Source organism: Carica papaya, chromosome 1 (assembly GCF_054855325.1).
Source record: "Carica papaya isolate Zhongbai chromosome 1, ASM5485532v1, whole genome shotgun sequence".
Taxonomy (NCBI): domain Eukaryota; kingdom Viridiplantae; phylum Streptophyta; class Magnoliopsida; order Brassicales; family Caricaceae; genus Carica; species Carica papaya.
The window spans coordinates 791,212-808,654 of record NC_142309.1 but is presented as its reverse complement, the minus strand read 5'-3'; the positions used below and the strand labels follow the sequence as shown (position 1 = coordinate 808,654).

Genomic DNA, 17,443 nt, shown 5'->3' with positions numbered 1-17,443 from the left:
TCTACGTGTTAAATTTTTTTTTAAAATTTAAATCGTTTATGTATCGATATTATACTTATTATTAATAATAAAATACGAGTGCCGAAATTATTAAAAATAAATTACATATATTTAATCTTAAAAAAAAAAACTTAAACTACATAATACCAAATTATACTTTGTTAAAATTAAAAAAAAAAAAAGGGTCAAGTAGGTAGAAGATGAGAAAATTAAGACCCAATTATTTTATCTTAGGATTACATAAATTACACTTTGATAATTATAATAAGACCTAATAAATTAATATAATTGAAAGATAGCAAATGATTGAGGGATTTTTGGGAGAGTATTTATTAGTTTGGTAAATTTTATTTATAAAAAATTAAAAGTATAATATTTGACCTCGGAAAAAGAAATTATATAAAAAAAAAGTATTATTTAGATACTCGGTCAAACTAAGTTTGGGCTGGGCTCAGACTTATAACAGCCTGGGCTTATGCACGGTCAGTCGTGGCCCAATTAACAACCGGCACAAGCTGGCCCAATTTGCATCTTACCCAACCCAAACCCAGTAGTTTCAAGCAAAAAATTATGTTGCAATAAGAAACTCTTCACTTTCTCCCAACCAAAACATTAATACCAAAAAAACTGAAAATTATTTTTTGTCAGAAATAAACAGTAAATTAATAGCTAAACAAGTGCGAGCAGACCATATCGCAGTAATTTCAATCTCAAAGATACTTTAGACCTTCCAAAAGTCTATATAAGACGAGCAGTCTAACAGATTAATTCTCTAATTTATTTGACAAAAAACTAGTACATATCGATGAATATGATAGGATCGAGGGTCTCAATTCGATGGCCGATCTACGAAGGAGGCATTGGTGATGTCAAATGGAAACTTTTCTTTTTAGGCATGGGAACTAATTACCAACAAGAAGAAAATAAACACCAAACATATGAAGGAGAATATAATTATCAGCAAAGCATTCATGTATAACCGAGGTTTGTTATACCAAAATCCCACAAAAAGAAAGAAAGAAAAAACTAAAACCAAACATCTAGAAACAAAACATACGAGAGTTCTTTGTTTATCGAAGCCTATTTCTTAATAAAAGCAGGGTACTTCTTCTACCAGCTAGTTCCTCCTCCCACCAACTTAGTCTTCCACTATTGTTTCAGTCCTTATGAGCTCTCTGCACAAAAAAATTTAAAAGAAAAAAAGAACAATCAGTAAATCCAGAACCCAGCTGAGTTGAGGACAAAGAAGAGCAGCAAGCCAATGTATTTGGTTTGTAGAAGGCTGTGTTCCCTGCAATACGGTGTGTTAATATTTGAGTCAAGTTTTGGTTTTGAACTCTTGAAAACATAAATTCGGAAACTTCTCATCCATTTGCATTAGTTAGGAGTCCTAATCCAGTTAGTCAAGATGAAATACAACATTTAAGGTTAATTCAGTTGGCAATGAGGTACATTCTCTAACTTAATGATTTGGTTTCGATTTTTGTAGTTAGGTATTGCTTTTGGGAAAAGAATTCTAAATATACCAAACTGATGCAAGTAATATATCGTAAAGAGAAGAATATTAAAACTTGAATTTTAGAAAGTTAACAAAAAAGTACCTTTACCACTAAAAATTTAGAAAAAGAGATCCTACAATTTGACAGAAATTGTTTTTTTTTGTAGACAAATCTATAGAGTTTTAGAATGAGAATCTCTCTCTAGTATATCACTTTTGAAGGACAGATATTCTCGACATTAGAGTATAAAAGAACACATATAAAAAGACAAACATATAAAAGTCTCCCCAGTTCTCATTTCTTTCTCCAAACTCTCTTCCTAAAATTATATTAATTCTTAGATTTTGCATGGTCGAAATCTAAGAATAAATAAAATAAACGAAGTTAGGAAAAACAGAATAAACAAAGTTACTAACAAAGTATTTCTCCCAACCCTTGTCTCTAATTTCCCCAAAGAAAAAAGAAAAAGAAAAACAATTCTGGATTCACAGAACTTTTCTCTTACCTTGGAAGGAGGTTGATACAGAAACCCGAAATCTGGAGATAACATTAATGGTTTGGTCTCAGATTGTTGACCAATTTCTTGACTCTGCAGGAAAGGATCCTAAAACGGAAACCAGCCATGAAAAGATCAAACAAACAATAGTTCATCAAATGCATCATCAACCATGAATTTCTAACACAAACTTTTTCAGCAATCAAAAAGTAAAAGAGGAAAAACAGAACATATTGAATTAGAAATGGAGTTAAGAGTTGTATCACTCACTTGATTCACATCAAAAAGAGGAAAGGGAAGTCTATTGGGGTTGTTGACTTGAATTTCATCAGGAAACTTCACATTCTCACCAGTCTGAAGTTAACCAAACAGCAGACAGCTTTCACTAATTCTCATTGTTTCACAGAATTATGAACATGCTATGTTTTTTCTTGCACATAAACGCACATGGATTACGCATCATAAGAATGTAGGGCAAAATACGCAAGCTATGACTAAATTCCATCAAGATTTAGAAATGAATTATAACAGAATTGATCTAAATCAATTATGATGTAATTGTTTCATAGAATTAAAGTTTTACATTTTCTTGCACACCAAGACATGTATATATATATGAGATGGTATAGCAGAAAACTAAAGGGGGAGGCACCTTAACATGATTAAAAGGCACATCTGCATCAAAAGGAACAGGACGATAAACAGGAGCATCAGCACCAAAAGGTATGGGACTGTAGATACGAGCATCAGCATTGAAAGCCATGGGACGATTAATAGGAGCATTAGCATCGAAAGCCATGGGATGATTAATAGCAGCATCCAAAGGAAATGGACTCGGATGATTAACAAGAGTACTGTCAAGGGGAGGAACATTCTCATTTGGAACAGATTCTTGAAGAAACTGATCAGAAGCTTCTTCCTTGTCAATAACAGTTTTTTCCTCATCCAGAACAGTTTTTTTCTCAGCAGGAATAGCACGAGCCAAGAATTGAAGCAATTCATCCTGCCTTATTGCTCTGGAAATGTCAGCATGCTCGATTGTCCGGCGATTAGACCCATCAGTTTGCAGCCAGCTTCGAAGGGTGAGCTCCAGAATGAAGAGCTCACAGGCCTTTGAGAACAAGATTGGGGTATCTGCGCTGATCATCTATTGATACACATATACATCATAACCATTAGCCTCAATAGAAAAGCAAAAGATACAGAGAATTTATATGGTTCGATCAAATATAGAAAATAAGACTTCAAAAGCCAAAGAAGTTAGCTTCATTAATTTGACAAAATGCAATCGACTTGCACAACAGTAAAAGCAACACTTCATCAATTAATTTTTCCTTAGATGCCAAACATGCATTGTTTTTCCTGGGACAGAAACCATAAAGGAAAAGAATAATTGAAATGGGAAATCAATTAATTTCTTACCCTCACTTCTTTGTCAGCTTTCATGATCTTTCTAATCCTTGCCAGAGGTAAACGATCTTTGTGCTTAAACACTATAATTAAAGAGCAATTATAAAAACAAAGAAGATCAGGTCATATATAATTCCTTTTCTAAAGATTTGTTTTGAATCCAATATATGTTTTCATGAGAGGAACCTTGGATATTTTTTATCTCTGTCATCTGCTGACTCCAGAACTCCTCTAAGTGTTGCTTCATGGCCTGATCAAAAGGGGAATCCTTCACCTTTTCAACATCTTTCTCGTGATCGGACAACATGGACTTAGAAAAGAAGATTATCCCAAACAAAATGAGAAGTAAATCAATGATAAAAACTATTGCAGAAAGCATAATCAGACAACTTATCATGGAAGAAACATCTATATCCACATAAATTGAACAGGGAAGAGCTTGTACCTCTTTGTCTCTCTGGTCGTTAGGGAATGCTATTGGTGGAGGCATTGGCATCAATTCATGCAGTTCAGGGGATGGGATACAGGAAGATGTTAACTCTGCCGGTTTATTTAAATCCATGGCTGCACTATCAATCACAGGTCTTTTGGTTCCTCTAGATACTCCTCCTAAGGAAAAAGAGAAAAGGGAGAGAGGAAGGGTCTATAATGAGCAAGAAAAGTAATGAGCAACAGATTTGAGATCAGGAAATCCGACGAGAACTAAGTTTGTGCTATCTTTTTCTAGATATCCACACAAAGTGGCATGTCAGCTGAAAAATAATTGATTGTGAATTCTCATCTCAGCTTCTTTTCTAGTTTCATCAAATAAAGTAAGGTTGCTTTAAAGGATTTAATGAGCCTCTATAAGGATATTTTTTCCTTGGAAAAAAGAATACGCGCAGCTTGTGTGGTTAACACACGCGCTTTGCAGTTGCGTGCCTAGGAGTGATCTTATATGAAAATCAAAGTCCTAGATCTTTGGTATTTGCTTTCTGATATGACATTCTCTGTCAAATAGACACTATCATTATTTTCCGGAGTCACCATACCTCGGACGAATTGTCTATATTTTCATAATGCAGTAACACTGTGTAGTAAAATTTTCATAATAGATTACTACAGGTGTTAACTATTAATATAAAATGTTACTAAATTACTGAAAAGGTTGCCTCATCAAGCCAGAGGTGACATTTTCTACTCCAAAATCTGCAATTCACTACTTTTGGCTGTTAACTACACATAGATTGTTTTTCATGAGTTGGCGCGTGCACGAACCAGCATTAAAACTCGCTTTGGGCCAGTGTTGTAACCTTCTAATAACAGGTTTTATGAATCCATATTTAATGATACAACAAACTTTTGACCAAGAAGGCTTCAAATATGAGGATGTTCATATGCATGATAATAAAGGTTTGCTGCTTTAAATTTCTGTGGTCAGTTTATAGAATGCTTCTAGAAGGAATTAATTGCTCATGGAATAAGATCTGTTACTCTTGACTCTCCTTCAAAGAACTTCTTCATCCTCTCTAAGCTTGTTGAGAGAGTTAATAGCCAATTTAAAAGAAAATCTATGCAGTGAATTTTTTATCCAATTAAATTACACCAGATTCAAAAGGAAATTTTGTGAACTGAAAAAGTTACATAGCCACTTTCTGATTAATATTGACTGTTATATCAAAACTTCATAGGACATATATGAAATGTAGAAGAACTAAGTTTCCTTTATTCAACTCTCATTTAATTACTGGTTACTTTTTATTTCTAATGTGTATATTAGTCTTCAAACATAGTTTGTGATGTTTTATATATCACCATCCCCACCTAAAATGACTTAATCATAAGAATTCAATTCCTACATTTCAAGTTGAGATTTTCAATTCTCATCCTTAAAGAATTCTACTTGGTCTCTGTTTGGTTGTAAAATTTTAACTAACCCAAATGTCTGAAAAACATAAGCTTATTTACAGCTAAAATTTATATAATTGTTTGAAGAATTCGTGAAAGAAGTGAAAAAGGTTTATCCATGTGTCTCTATGCACAATGAAGCACAAACACGATGCATATTTACACATTGTTTAAAGGAAGCATTAGATTTTGCCTGCTTCTTCTTTCCTAGAGTTCTATCTTCATCCCAGAAATAACCCATCTGTTTAGAGAACCAACTAGTTACAAATAAAGAAAAGGCAACTAAGCTTGAATTGTTGAAGTCAACTTGACTAGTGTATCACATATCTGATAATTTGATTGGCCTATAAGACTGTAATCTGAATATACAGGCTCCTTTTGAGGTTATCAAAAATAAAGTTGAAAAAGTGTTAAACATATGTATTTATTATTTGGTTTTTGATGACTTCTTACGGAGCGTACTAAAAGACAATGTATTGGGTGCAAAATCACATATCAACTACCAAGATATGGCTTTCTGTGTATCAAAGAAACCAGATTGGTTCAATGTACTCTAAGTTGCTATATGTATGAATTCAACAGTACCAACAAATATGGTTGGTCACAGCTTAGGAGATTAGAGAAAGTCTACAAACTACAAATATCTGTACCAAATTAGAAAGAGAATTATTCAATGAATCAGCATACATTATAATTAATAACTTCAGTGTGAACATATATACAATAGCAAATATCAAAACAAGACAATACATATCAATAGCATGCAGTCTTATGCTAGTTTCCAAGCTTTTAGCTTTGATTCATTGTATCACTGGGAGCAACTTAATTATGACTAGTAGCCATTGATGGTCAGCGAGGGATCACCAACCTCTCTTGCTCGGTGAGTGAGTGGCGGAAGTGGCACCGGTGGCCATAAGGGCAAGTGTCACCGGCAAGGACCATCCTGCAAATGGTAGTCTTGTACCTGGGGTGCCTGATAACTGGACGCAGCTCCTTGATACCATGAGCGAACTGGCAATGGTTGCCGTAGGGACACGTTCCTGTTTCCTCCCACTTGTTGCAAAGTTCTGTCTTCAACATTCCTTGATTGTATACCTCCAATTCCAATTCCTCCTCCTCTGATATCTTCCCCATACGAACTCGTTGCTGCACCTTCAGCAACAGTAAGAATTCCCATTATAGTCTCATTTGCCTAGGTCGATTGTCCGCGTAAATGAGCAATTACATACATAAAAATACAGGCATATAAAACACCACGAATTCTAACCAACATGAAAACTTCAACAAGTAAGTTCTCAGTGGCAAAAGAAATTCACTGTCAATCAAGTCAAGAACTTTAGATCTGACCCGGACTAGAATGATGGACAGGCTGAAGTAAGAACAGCCTAAGTCAATTAATTCCGTTTGGTCCGGTCTGAATTCGTTCAGCTTTCGGCCTTGGTCCAGCCCAGTTCAAAAAAAATTTAGATTTAAATGTTATAATAAAATTGTAATAAATAATAAAAAATTAATAAAACCAATTAAAAATTAAAAATTTTATTAAAGAACAATCGAAATAAAAATATATTCAAATTTTTTAATAAATTAATTTAAAATAATAATTAAATTAGGATTTCAGTCAAAGATTCTTCCAATTAGATGAATTTTTAAAAAATTATTTTTTTAAGTTAAGAAATTACTAATAAAAATTAATAAATTATAAATTCATTAATTAATATACTTATAAATTTTTAAATATTTTGTTCGTAAAATTTTGATTTTATTAGATCGTAAAGTTTATTTTGTAAATTTATATTTAATTGATCGTAAAGTCAATTAACAATAATCCCAACCAAACATGCAAATCAATTTCTTACCCAATTAACAGAACTGGAAACCTTGAAATTCTAATCTAAGAACAATCACGAAAACTTGAAGAAAGCATCATAATTTTGAAACACAGAAATTAAGATTTACGAAGAAGTTAAATTATCAGTATAACCTCTACATTCTGATGATCAGTAGCAGTAAAGAGAGGAAAATATTAACGGAGACTGTATCGAACTAACCGATTTGCAGGGAAGTTGTTTCCGACACGAACCGCGACTCGTATCGCCGTTCCCCTGACTTTGTTGGCTGGCCTTCAAATATCCCTTGGATCTCACTGATATGCTCTTAGGCAACGAATTCCTCCTATTCACATTTATCCTCTCGAAGCGACTAGGTTCGGTCCTGTTTTGTGCACTTAAATCAGGAGTCCGATCGGGATGATGAAGATGACTGCACATAGCTGCACGAGAAGAGAGGCCGAGGAGCTTCAGGAGCTCGGTGTTAGCCACTCTGAGATCTACATTCTCCCGGCGGAGAGAATCGAGCTCGGTTGTTAGAACCCGGAGTCGAGCGACACAGAAGTCGTAGTGCTCACAAAGCTGTTGGTACTCGAGGATGAGACGGGCCTGGTGAAGGCGGCGGTCGGTGGTGAGGTCCGTGGACGCGGACGACGGGGAGGAGGAGGAGGGAGAAGGAGAAAGCGAGAGCGAGCTAGGAAGGTACGAATTTGGCGGGAAATATGAGTCGGACGGTGACGGAAAATTGATAGCGGCAAAATCTTCTCGTTGATCATCAGTTTGATCAGACGGCGTTAGTGGCGGAGGTGACGATGATGAACCGGGGAGATAGAAGGTAATCGCATCGGACGGTTGAGAAGCGTCGTCCTCCATCTTCCGTTTAATAACCTAATGTAGTATATATCCGACAGAAATTTCGATTTAAAACCGTTAGATATGCCTTAACAGAATAGCATGGTTGATGTAAAATGACCCACTTGTGGGATGCAATGGATATGTAGATATATATATATATGTATGTAAGGTATGTATGTATATGTAAGATATCTATATGTATATATGCGGGATGGTTAGTTAAGGGAATGTTTGGCGTGGCATGAAAGGATGTAAGTTGGGGAGAAGTGGAGAAAATGGAAGTGGGTCGAGTGGAATATTTAATTAAGATATGATTTTTCAAGTTTGTTGTTATAATAAGTTTGATTAATATTTATAATATAAAGTTTTGTGTGTATATTTATAGAGTTGTAGAGTTGCTTCCATGTCACAATTTTAACTAACTATATGGCCCGCCAAGCTTCCTTCAAAATCTATATATATACATATACATATACATATATATATATATAATGTTTAAATGTCTTATTCTATATAAACCCAACAACCATTTTTGGTATACACCACCTTTTTATTTATTTTTTAATTAAAAATATTTTTTAAACATTTTTATTTTTATTTAAAATTAATTTATTTTTAATATTTGACCATGTTTCTATTTTGTTAAATTAAAAAATAGGAGGAGAAATTGGGCCAATCAGAGTAAAAATATAAGAAGCTGGGCCTAACAATTAAGAGGCCCAACCCTATCCTTATCACTCTAAAATCTCCTCCTTTCCTTCTCTGCAATCTCCGCGCCATGAGAACCAAACCTAAACACGCCGAGGATCAGAACACCAACGCTCTCTGGAACTGGGGAGGAAACAAGAAGAAGATCAGGAAAAGAATTGAGTTCCCGGTCAACGAATTTCTCAGCGACGTGAAAGAAAACACATTAGGACCTGGAGGTGGCATAGGGCTTGGTTGCGGCGCCGGGTTAGGTTTCGGCATCGTCGGCGGTGCTGGATACGGCGGCTGGCCTTGGTCTTGGAACCACTTGAAACTAGTTTTCGGCTTCGGAATTGGCTGCGGTGTTGGTTTCGGACTCGGATATGGGCAAGGAATCGGGTATGGTTTTAGTTTCGATTCCTTCCGATCTTCCATATCCAAACAGAAATCAGATTGTAACAAAAGATATTTGATTAGTTGATCCGGTTGTTTCGGAAATTTTCTGTTCATCGTTTTGTGCTTCCTTTACAAGTTTATTCAATTAGTAAGTTGGAAAGGAAGCAGAGTAGGATGTTAAATTTTTGAAATAAATATAAACCCTCTATATAAGTATAGTAAATCGATTGCTGAAAATGTTAGTAACTGTAGTAAAACTAAACAAATCCAAAGCTTAAAAACGAAGATTTCCTACCACTACTACTCGCTACAAAAAGTAGAAATGAAATAACAAGTTATATTTAGTGTCTGTGTAGGGATTCATGATTCTGAATCAAACCTCTGTAACTATCTTGGTAAGAATTGATTACTTGCGAAGATCGATCTGTTTGCATTAGCAAATGCTGCAATGGCGGAATCATCGTCTGCTGCAATGGCGGAATCATCGTCTGCTGCAATGGCGGAATCATAGTCTGCTGCATTGTCTGTGCATAGTAGCTCATCAATGGATTAACATTGTCAAGCATCATCATTGTGCTGTTTATCCCTTGCATCCAGGGAGGATCGAAACAAATTGCAGGCGAGTAAGGCATCATTGTTGTGTTCTGCCGCAAACTCTGATTGTAATCATTGAAAGGTAGCATCTGTTGGTACGGAAACTGAACATCAATCGGTCGAACTTCTTCAGGAACTACCGCAGGAAAATTCATGTTGTTGATTATCCCCTCAGTCATAGCTGGTAGATACTGACATCCTCCAATTCCTTGTGTGTTATAACTAACAAGCTCGGACGCCTTTTTCTCATTGATTCTATTCCGAACCACATCAAGCTTACTGTCGAGTTTGCTAAGAATTATCACGAGTTGATTTCGTGATAAGCTATCGAATCTTTCATCCCATATCGGATACTTATCTGAGGTTGTTCCCTTCTGAAGTTGCTGAAGCTCCTGATCGATTCTTCTTGTTTTTTCGGTGAAAAAATCCGGGAGATGAAAAGATCTCCGACGATTGACACCATTTATTTCTAGGTATTTGTTGATAATTCGCTTGACTTCGTCTGAATTCTCCGGCCAAGTCTCTGGCTCGTTTGGATTGGTTAACGGATCGTAGAGGATTATCAATGTATCAACGCCGCAGAGGGTGGAGAATTCCCAAGCTTTTTTTAATAAACTCTTCTTCCTCTTCCGGAGAGTTGTCTGACGGCGTTTCTCCTCCTCAATCTTCTCTATTTTCACCGCTCCACGCCCCATGTTCTGTAATTTATAAACATAAATAGAACTGCTTAATGAAGTAAAAGTTAATACAGAGTACTTTTTTACAACAATAAAAAAATTAATGTCTTCGATTTCATTCAAACAGCGTTCAGCGTAGTTTCATCATATCATATTTACAGCCGATTGAGACACAGTCAGACCAGGCGAGGACGTAAGAACTTCCATTGCAATTGAATAGCAGAAAACATTGAACGATTCCAGGTTCGATTTTTAGAAATTTACCTAATGACGGAATTCTCTGGCTTTCGCGTTTGTCTTCTTGCTCCTCTACTCTTCCCTTTTTCAGTTCCGTTCTTTCTGTTTTCTTTGTTTCTTTCCTTCCTTGCTGTTTCCCCTTTTGATTTTTTCTTCAGTGAAACAGGAAGAGGAGCCTAGTTTTTCTTTCTTTCTTTCTTTTTTCTTCTCTGTAAGTCCTCGGCCTCTCTCTCTCTCTCTCTCTCTCTGTTCGAAAAAGCTTCCTTCTCTCTTCGTCTTGCCTGTTCAAATCACCGTCACGATTCAGCTGTAGCCTTTAAACGGCTCGAGGAGCAGAGCAAGTTCCCTCCTTCTCCGCATCGCCTACAACCCTAAACCCTAAGCCAGTATTTCCTTTTCTCCTCCCGGTTAGCCTAATCGGGAAACTTACTAAATTTACATCACCTTAAACGACAGCGTTTTACATAAGGCGGGAGGACTAAAAGATTCAGTATGGTCTATTTCGACCAAAATTATTTAAAATAATAATTATATTAATTATTATTTATTTTATTAACTATATATTTGATTTATGATTATAGTTTATAAATTTATTTTAAATTTTATTAATTTTTAAAAATTAAATACTACAATATAAAATAAAAAATCAGTTCACTTCGATTAACTTCGAATCTAACCAAAAAAATACCAGTCCCCACCGAAATAAGACTAATTTAGCTTCCAATTCACATACAAAAACCATGACAACAGAGAGATTCAAGAGATCAAGCTTCAAAGATTTAAGCAGAATACAAACTGTTCTCTTCCTTTCTCCATAATACAAAATGTTTTTGTCTTCTTTTAATCAGAACCAAGGTATTCCAAGAAGCTCACAACAAGAAGTCGAGAGATTAGTTACAGACAAAAAGTAATCTACACGAGGAAGGGCTAAAAGCACAAAGTTACACGAAGTCAACTCCTACCAGACTCCGCATCTAGCAGTGTCGAACTAGAATTGCCTGCCAAATGTAAGCCCAAAAATCCATTACTGCTTCCATCTTGCTCGCTCTCAACCAAATCCTCGGTTGCCTGTCCATTACGCGAATTCACAGAATTCATTGCTTGTTGTCGTGACTCCTCCAACACCCGGAAGTAAGCATACGGGCCCCAACCTAAAAACATATACATTTATATTTAAACCCAGTCAATGAGCAAACATCACATTGATAGATTTAAGTGAGACAGGCAGGCCTGTCTCAACATGACCTGATCATTGGTCATTCTCCCAAATTCCATTACCAGGCATAGTAGACAAGTATATACCTCTAAAGTTTCATAAAGGATTCTGGTAAAGGATACGTCAATAAAAAACGCTGTAAACAGCACTGGGCTGGGCATAATAATAGTAGTTGGCAAAGATATCCTATACTCTGTACACTTACTGAATGACAACTCTAACCAAGATGGAGAAATCTTCAACAATTCATTAGAAGATTAATGCCAGCCTAACGAAAACCTACCGAATTGACCACATTGTATGGCATGAACATACTCACTAATGAAAATGTCATTACTATAACCTAGAAAAATATGCATGCGCACATTTGTATACAGAGAGAGAGAGAGAGAGAGAGAGAGAGAGAGAGAGAGAGAGAGATCCTATTGAGTTATATTTTGGTGCAAGAACTGCATAAATCTTGGGGATCTACAAATACCATTCATCTACTACTAAGAAAAAGAACCCATCATTCATTAGATTCATTTAGAATTATACCTTCAGTGTGATAGGGTGGTGGAAAGAACTGTAGGTAGCAAAATGTAGCCATTACAAGCCCTGCAAAAGGGGAGGTTTTGAGGAATCAGTAAAGTTGACCTTATAATTATGTAAAAAGTAGTTTTATAAAAGAAAAAAAAAAGGTCAAAGAATAGTTCTAATGTGCACCCAAAAAAAAAATTGAAGATCATAATTGCACAAACCTAGTAGACCCCCAGCAAAGACATCCTGCCAGTGGTGCCAGTAGTCATCCACCCGAGAAATGCCAACAAGAGATGCAACAAGTAGAGGAAGAAAGACAATGCATAACTTTGCAACGTGACCTCTGCGGTCAAATGCTTGTATTTTTCCAGATAAGTAGAGTGACAAAAAACCAAGACCAGCAAAGGACCCTGAGCACAGATACAGTATGATGATGCATTTAGTGGGCTTACATTCTATCTCATCTCATCTAGGAAAATGAACTTATTTTTCAATAATAGATTATAAAATATTTCAGTCCCTAAACCCAAAATGTGAACCAAACATTAGTTGGTCTTACATGAAGTATGACCACTTGGAAAACTCTTATGTCCTTCCTTTATGACACTTTTATCACCATGACATATGACATCTCCCCATTTATCGTAAACCTGAGAAACAATAAGTAGCAAGTTCCATAATTAGAATCGTACAAAATCTTAATTAGTGATTGCAGGTTCAATGAAGCATACATCCTTCCCATCAGGAAAGCAACGCCAAAAGAAGTCCGGGCGAGGTCGACCCACGGCATTTTTTATTGAATCTGTGATTACTGCTGTCACCAAAACAGAGAATAGTAGGCCTGCACAACACCAAGTAATTATATATCTACATATATAAATCCTCTGTCTGAAATGAAGTCTGGTTCAAAACATAAGAAATAAATTTTTTAGGAAAAAAGAGGATAAGAAAAAAGCAATCCGATGTTATCACCTAATATGGCATGATGAAGGTCATAAACATCTCTTCTGCGGAGATAGACAACGAAAAAAATCATCATGGGCAACAGAACTGCATACATCTAATCACCCCAAGGGAGAAATCTTGTCACTTACATGATATACTTGTAAACTAAGTCCAATGTATGTAATGATGGCAGAGAAACCTACTGGGACAGCCCAAACAGGCACTGTATTGCTCTTTAGAGGGTATCTGAGATCATCCATCATATCTTTCCCAACAAAGCGATAAAATGGATGGATTACATACAGAATAACCTCCATGAAAACAAGAAGCAAAAGTATGAGCCAATCATGCATGTGTGTCCTTGCAACTGTGACTCCATGGGACATTAGAGTATGAGATCCAAGCTGTGCCTCCCTCATCCTGTACTGTTTGACATACACAATTTTATAAAAATCAACAATAGCTACTTAAGGAAGGATACCAAAAAAGATTGTTTCTAATTCTCAAGTGAAAAATATGGACACGGGAGAGAGTATGTCCACTAAAACAAAACTGTTAGCAACCACAGTTCCAGACATAACAAGCTAGTCACCAAGTTCCGTGCACATTTATTCAAATGCTACAAGTATGCAATAAATATGAAGAAGGAAGTATACAGTATCTCATATTACGTGTACGACAGGATCAACAGAGTATCTAAATCCACATAAAAATTTTGCAGTAAAAGATTAATTACACATTCTAAGAGTTGTGCCATAACCTGAAAAGATTGAGTTCCTAGACAGCATCAACTCATCATGGAGTTCAACAGTGAACTATTTGAATACTTGAACAAGGGGTTTGGTAAATAGGCAGGCCGTTAAAGAAAATTATGACAGAACACTGATACAGTCCTAAATCCTAAACATGAAGTACCGACATTAAACTTTTTGCAGTGATGGGTATGGAACCAAGTAGCATAAAAATTGTAATCTAAGAAAAGAATTAGGATTTTGGATACCATCGTAGTAGTTATCAAGAAACATCGTAGTAAAACAATTTGACTACAATTGGTGAAGTTTATAAGAAAGAGCCTTCATTTGGTTTAACCTCCAAAATCCCCCAAAAGAATGAAATAATGAAAACAAAAATGCACGAAAGAAGTATAATGGGCATTCTATGCCTACGTTCTGATTTGATTGTTAATTTATGTTGGACTTTCTAACTTGAATGCTTTTGTTGGTAGATGAATGATAAACAACAATGCAAATATTGAGGTAAAAGAATCTTAGGGTTCAATTAACCCTTTCTTCAACTTAAATAAGTTTGCAGTATAAAGGTAACAACTTGAATCTCAAGAAAGTAAAGAAACAACTACAAGCAGAATAACCATTTAAAAAGCAGCAGATGAAAGGTCGTAGATAAGAGATACCTCCTCATTCTTATGTTCAATCAATGGAATATGACAGGGTGAAACACAAGGATTAGCATTTGCAGAAATCTCCAGCTTCTTGCCTGATACATCCTAGACGATCTCAACAAATTAATCTTCAGGGATAAGATATGTGATGAGGAACCACCAAACTCACTAAACTCCCAGATGGAAACTTATCTTCAGGACTTTGTGGTTAGAAATTATGCAAAGATAGAATTACCTTAACTATATACATCCTTCCAAAAGAATCCACTATCACCTAATGTTACTATTTCAATTAAATTGTGGCTACGTGTAGGCCAAATGACCTTCACTAAGAATATATGAACTTTTCACTTCATTGCAGAAGAGGATAAATTTGTCATTTACTCAGCCAGAGACATATAATCCAGCGAAGATATGTTATATGCAACAACCAAGAAGCATTTGAAAGTATCCTTGCACTAGACATCTATCTGCACTTCATCACATCCTATAAATATTAACCTTCCTGACCAAGGAACACTAATTGCCAATAGACAAATGCTTACAACCATTGCAGTTTGGAATAGACTCGAAATGAGATAAGAACGAGAACCATAACAAACTCTTTAGTTATGAAAGTTTGTAATCCATGCATTAAAACGATTTGTTTATAAAACATGTTTTCCCTAATTAAGTTGGAAAAAGGTTATCCTTCAGTATTTCTTAAATAAGGCAAAAAAAAATAAAGCAAGCTAAAGAGAAATCTTACTCCATATTAACATACTTGAGCTATTAGGATTTAAATTGAAAAAATATCAAATACCAATAAATGATGGAACATCCTCCATGACCAATCATTTCGATCCCAAAGCCAAAGCCTTTTAGAACTATATGATCTTGCAGTAACTGTAGTTCAATAAGAGGATCTCACTGAACAAACGAAGAAAATAAACGAACAGGTTCTTAACATGGTTGAGTGGCTGGGGGATATGCCAAGTAGTTGGCATCCTTAACACACCGATCACTTGAGTGGAGGACAGTATTCCACTTTATTAGCTATTATTAGAGTAACTTTTTTTGAGAAAATATAAAGTAACTGTAAGTCTTGATGAAAGACATCCTTGAGAAATTTGTTAAGATAGCAAAAATATCTCCTACTTAGCTGTCTTCAGATGACCATGTAGGCTATTATAGTTACATAAAAGGTTCCTTTAGACAATGAAATGAATTTCATGCCAATTGTGATACCACCAATAGAATGGACAAGCAGAACAAGTACTTACTCCATACTATTATAGTTACATAAAAGGTTCCTCTAGAAAATGAAATGAATTTCATGCCAATTGTGATACCACCAATTGAATAAACAAGCAGAAGAGAGAAATTTGGTTGTGAATAAAATGTAATATACCCAGTAACAGTCGGAAAAATTTCTGGCCCCTTCACACTTCTAGGAATTAATATAACAACTCAAGTGACAAAAAAAAAATCATGTTTACTAGAATTAGAGATCAAACATCTCACAAGCAATCAGATTTCTCCAATAATGTTTAACACTATACTTGCATCCCCATGATGCAAAGATTTCAAGTCAACAAACCCAAGAACACCACATTATGGTATTACCACAATTCATTCCCATAAAACAAAACCCATTCATTCTAGGAGAAGGTTTTGTCCACTCAAAGCTGATCAAGAGAATAAAAAACCCCTCAAATTATTTCTTAATAATTTAATCCCCAAGATTTGCACCCATCACCATATTACAGAAACTGATCCAAGAATAGAAACCCACTAACCTAAAACATGCCCTTAGCTTCTTAACAGGAGAAAAAAAAAAACCCAAATCTGACACCCACAATGATCCAAATTACAGTTCAGTTTATCAACGACAATGATCAACGCACAGATCAAGAACCAAGAGCAGCAAACCCACTAACCTGAAAAATGCCCTTCAGACTCTTAACAGGAGAAAGAGAACCCAAATCCCACCAAGGCATCGTACCAACCAATTGAAAAACACAGAGACATACACAATGATGCAAGTAATAATTAAGTTGGTTAGTAGAAAGTTATGATAAAACACAAGCAACAACCATCTTATCCGTGAGGTTCACTCACAGAATACACATGAAAGGGACTCATACGCAGTAATTATGAAGAGTAGTTGAAGTGGAAAATATTTGACGGAAGAAGATAACAAGAAGAAAGTGGAGAGAACGTCGTGATTAGAAAATAAAGATAAAAAGCAATACTCAAATTAAAATAAACATATATATATGTATATGTATATGTGTATATATCATACCTTACGGCATTACAGGTTTCTGCAATGGAATTTGACGACGACAAAATATTTGGATTTGGCGGATGACTGGGATCTGTTTTTTTCGCCACATCTTCTGGTCAGCCATTTGAAGTTCTAAAGGAATTTTTCCATTTGCAGGAAATTCTAATCAGTTATTTTATTATGTAACCAAATATACTAAATTACTATTTTGAAACATTTAAATTAATTTTTTATTATTTTAATTATATAATTATATCTTTATTTTTTTAAATTTAAAAAAAAAAAACTAAATATCATAACCTAATTACAATTCTATTACATAATTAAAATATGTTAGTCGATCCGGAACCGTGTCGGATCCGGATCCGGATCCGACTAACACCCGTACCCATAACCCGCTCTTACTGTCTTTACATTTACATTCAAGGCGGCGTTAGTCAAATCTTGCATCCTCTTTTCTTTTTCGTCCTGTCTCTTCCGACCGATCGCTCATCACACTTCTCTACGGCGGCTATCCTCCCTTGGCCATCG

The 17,443-nt window shown here is 35.5% G+C and overlaps 5 protein-coding genes across 12 annotated transcripts; 1 reads left to right on the top strand and 4 right to left on the bottom strand.

The window, feature by feature from the left end:
• Positions 1 to 937: 937 nt before the first annotated feature.
• On the bottom strand, positions 938 to 3,967 carry LOC110807503 (uncharacterized). Its single transcript, XM_088210550.1, has 6 exons — positions 3,592 to 3,967; positions 3,418 to 3,488; positions 2,648 to 3,142; positions 2,266 to 2,349; positions 2,005 to 2,103; positions 938 to 1,175 (listed from the first exon to the last, which is right to left on the bottom strand). The coding sequence occupies exons 1-6, from the start codon at positions 3,965 to 3,967 to the stop codon at positions 1,158 to 1,160; spliced, it is 1,143 nt and encodes a 380-aa protein (XP_088066676.1). The 3' UTR covers positions 938 to 1,157.
• Positions 3,869 to 8,264, bottom strand: LOC110807479 (Zinc finger C-x8-C-x5-C-x3-H type family protein). 2 transcript variants are annotated; one of them, XM_088212037.1, is made up of 3 exons: positions 7,341 to 8,264; positions 6,161 to 6,444; positions 3,869 to 4,014 (listed from the first exon to the last, which is right to left on the bottom strand). In XM_088212037.1, the coding sequence occupies exons 1-3, from the start codon at positions 7,989 to 7,991 to the stop codon at positions 4,002 to 4,004; spliced, it is 948 nt and encodes a 315-aa protein (XP_088068163.1). In that variant the 5' UTR covers positions 7,992 to 8,264; the 3' UTR covers positions 3,869 to 4,001. The 2 variants fall into 2 exon arrangements, with proteins under 2 accessions (XP_088068163.1, XP_088068112.1); XM_088211986.1 differs by lacking the exon at positions 3,869 to 4,014 and having other exon boundaries at positions 5,959 to 6,444; positions 7,341 to 8,260.
• A 461-nt stretch (positions 8,265 to 8,725) lies between these two features.
• On the top strand, positions 8,726 to 9,675 carry LOC110807498 (glycine-rich protein). Its single transcript, XM_022032641.2, has 2 exons — positions 8,726 to 9,059; positions 9,413 to 9,675. The coding sequence occupies exons 1-2, from the start codon at positions 8,752 to 8,754 to the stop codon at positions 9,420 to 9,422; spliced, it is 318 nt and encodes a 105-aa protein (XP_021888333.1). The 5' UTR covers positions 8,726 to 8,751; the 3' UTR covers positions 9,423 to 9,675.
• Positions 9,263 to 10,993, bottom strand: LOC148269051 (uncharacterized). Its single transcript, XM_088211876.1, has 2 exons — positions 10,592 to 10,993; positions 9,263 to 10,348 (listed from the first exon to the last, which is right to left on the bottom strand). Exon 2 carries the CDS (start codon positions 10,343 to 10,345, stop codon positions 9,398 to 9,400), a length of 948 nt encoding a protein of 315 aa, XP_088068002.1. The 5' UTR covers positions 10,346 to 10,348; positions 10,592 to 10,993; the 3' UTR covers positions 9,263 to 9,397.
• Positions 10,994 to 11,317: 324 nt separating this feature from the next.
• Positions 11,318 to 17,084, bottom strand: LOC110807480 (putative lipid phosphate phosphatase 3, chloroplastic). Of its 7 annotated transcripts, none has more exons than XM_088211549.1 (9): positions 16,931 to 17,076; positions 14,656 to 14,748; positions 13,448 to 13,669; positions 13,272 to 13,359; positions 13,031 to 13,140; positions 12,859 to 12,949; positions 12,521 to 12,709; positions 12,318 to 12,377; positions 11,318 to 11,715 (listed from the first exon to the last, which is right to left on the bottom strand). In XM_088211549.1, exons 3-9 carry the CDS (start codon positions 13,661 to 13,663, stop codon positions 11,516 to 11,518), a joined length of 954 nt encoding a protein of 317 aa, XP_088067675.1. In that variant the 5' UTR covers positions 13,664 to 13,669; positions 14,656 to 14,748; positions 16,931 to 17,076; the 3' UTR covers positions 11,318 to 11,515. The 7 variants fall into 7 exon arrangements, with proteins under 7 accessions (XP_088067675.1, XP_088067710.1, XP_088067611.1 ...); XM_088211584.1 differs by having other exon boundaries at positions 14,656 to 14,738; positions 16,931 to 17,071; XM_088211485.1 differs by lacking the exon at positions 16,931 to 17,076 and adding an exon at positions 16,563 to 16,905.
• Between the last annotated feature and the right edge of the window lie 359 nt (positions 17,085 to 17,443).

What these genes read in the sequence shown, in the direction of transcription:
- LOC110807503 (XM_088210550.1), bottom strand. Translation starts at nt 3,967, where the DNA reads ATGGATTTAAATAAACCGGCAGAGTTAACATCTTCCTGTATCCCATCC. An exon ending in AAGCTGACAAAGAAGTGAGG is followed by an intron (nt 3,143 to 3,417) that starts GTAAGAAATTAA and finishes GTGTATCAATAG; the next exon opens with ATGATCAGCGCAGATACCCC. An exon ending in CTCTTTTTGATGTGAATCAA is followed by an intron (nt 2,104 to 2,265) that starts GTGAGTGATACA and finishes TTTCCGTTTTAG; the next exon opens with GATCCTTTCCTGCAGAGTCA.
- LOC110807479 (XM_088211986.1), bottom strand. Translation starts at nt 7,991, where the DNA reads ATGGAGGACGACGCTTCTCAACCGTCCGATGCGATTACCTTCTATCTC. An exon ending in AACAACTTCCCTGCAAATCG is followed by an intron (nt 6,445 to 7,340) that starts GTTAGTTCGATA and finishes CTGTTGCTGAAG; the next exon opens with GTGCAGCAACGAGTTCGTAT.
- LOC110807498 (XM_022032641.2), top strand. Translation starts at nt 8,752, where the DNA reads ATGAGAACCAAACCTAAACACGCCGAGGATCAGAACACCAACGCTCTC.
- LOC148269051 (XM_088211876.1), bottom strand. Translation starts at nt 10,345, where the DNA reads ATGGGGCGTGGAGCGGTGAAAATAGAGAAGATTGAGGAGGAGAAACGC.
- LOC110807480 (XM_088211485.1), bottom strand. Translation starts at nt 16,622, where the DNA reads ATGCCTTGGTGGGATTTGGGTTCTCTTTCTCCTGTTAAGAGTCTGAAG. An exon ending in CTTTGCTGGGGGTCTACTAG is followed by an intron (nt 12,378 to 12,520) that starts GTTTGTGCAATT and finishes CCCCTTTTGCAG; the next exon opens with GGCTTGTAATGGCTACATTT. An exon ending in ACCACCCTATCACACTGAAG is followed by an intron (nt 11,716 to 12,317) that starts GTATAATTCTAA and finishes ATATGTTTTTAG; the next exon opens with GTTGGGGCCCGTATGCTTAC.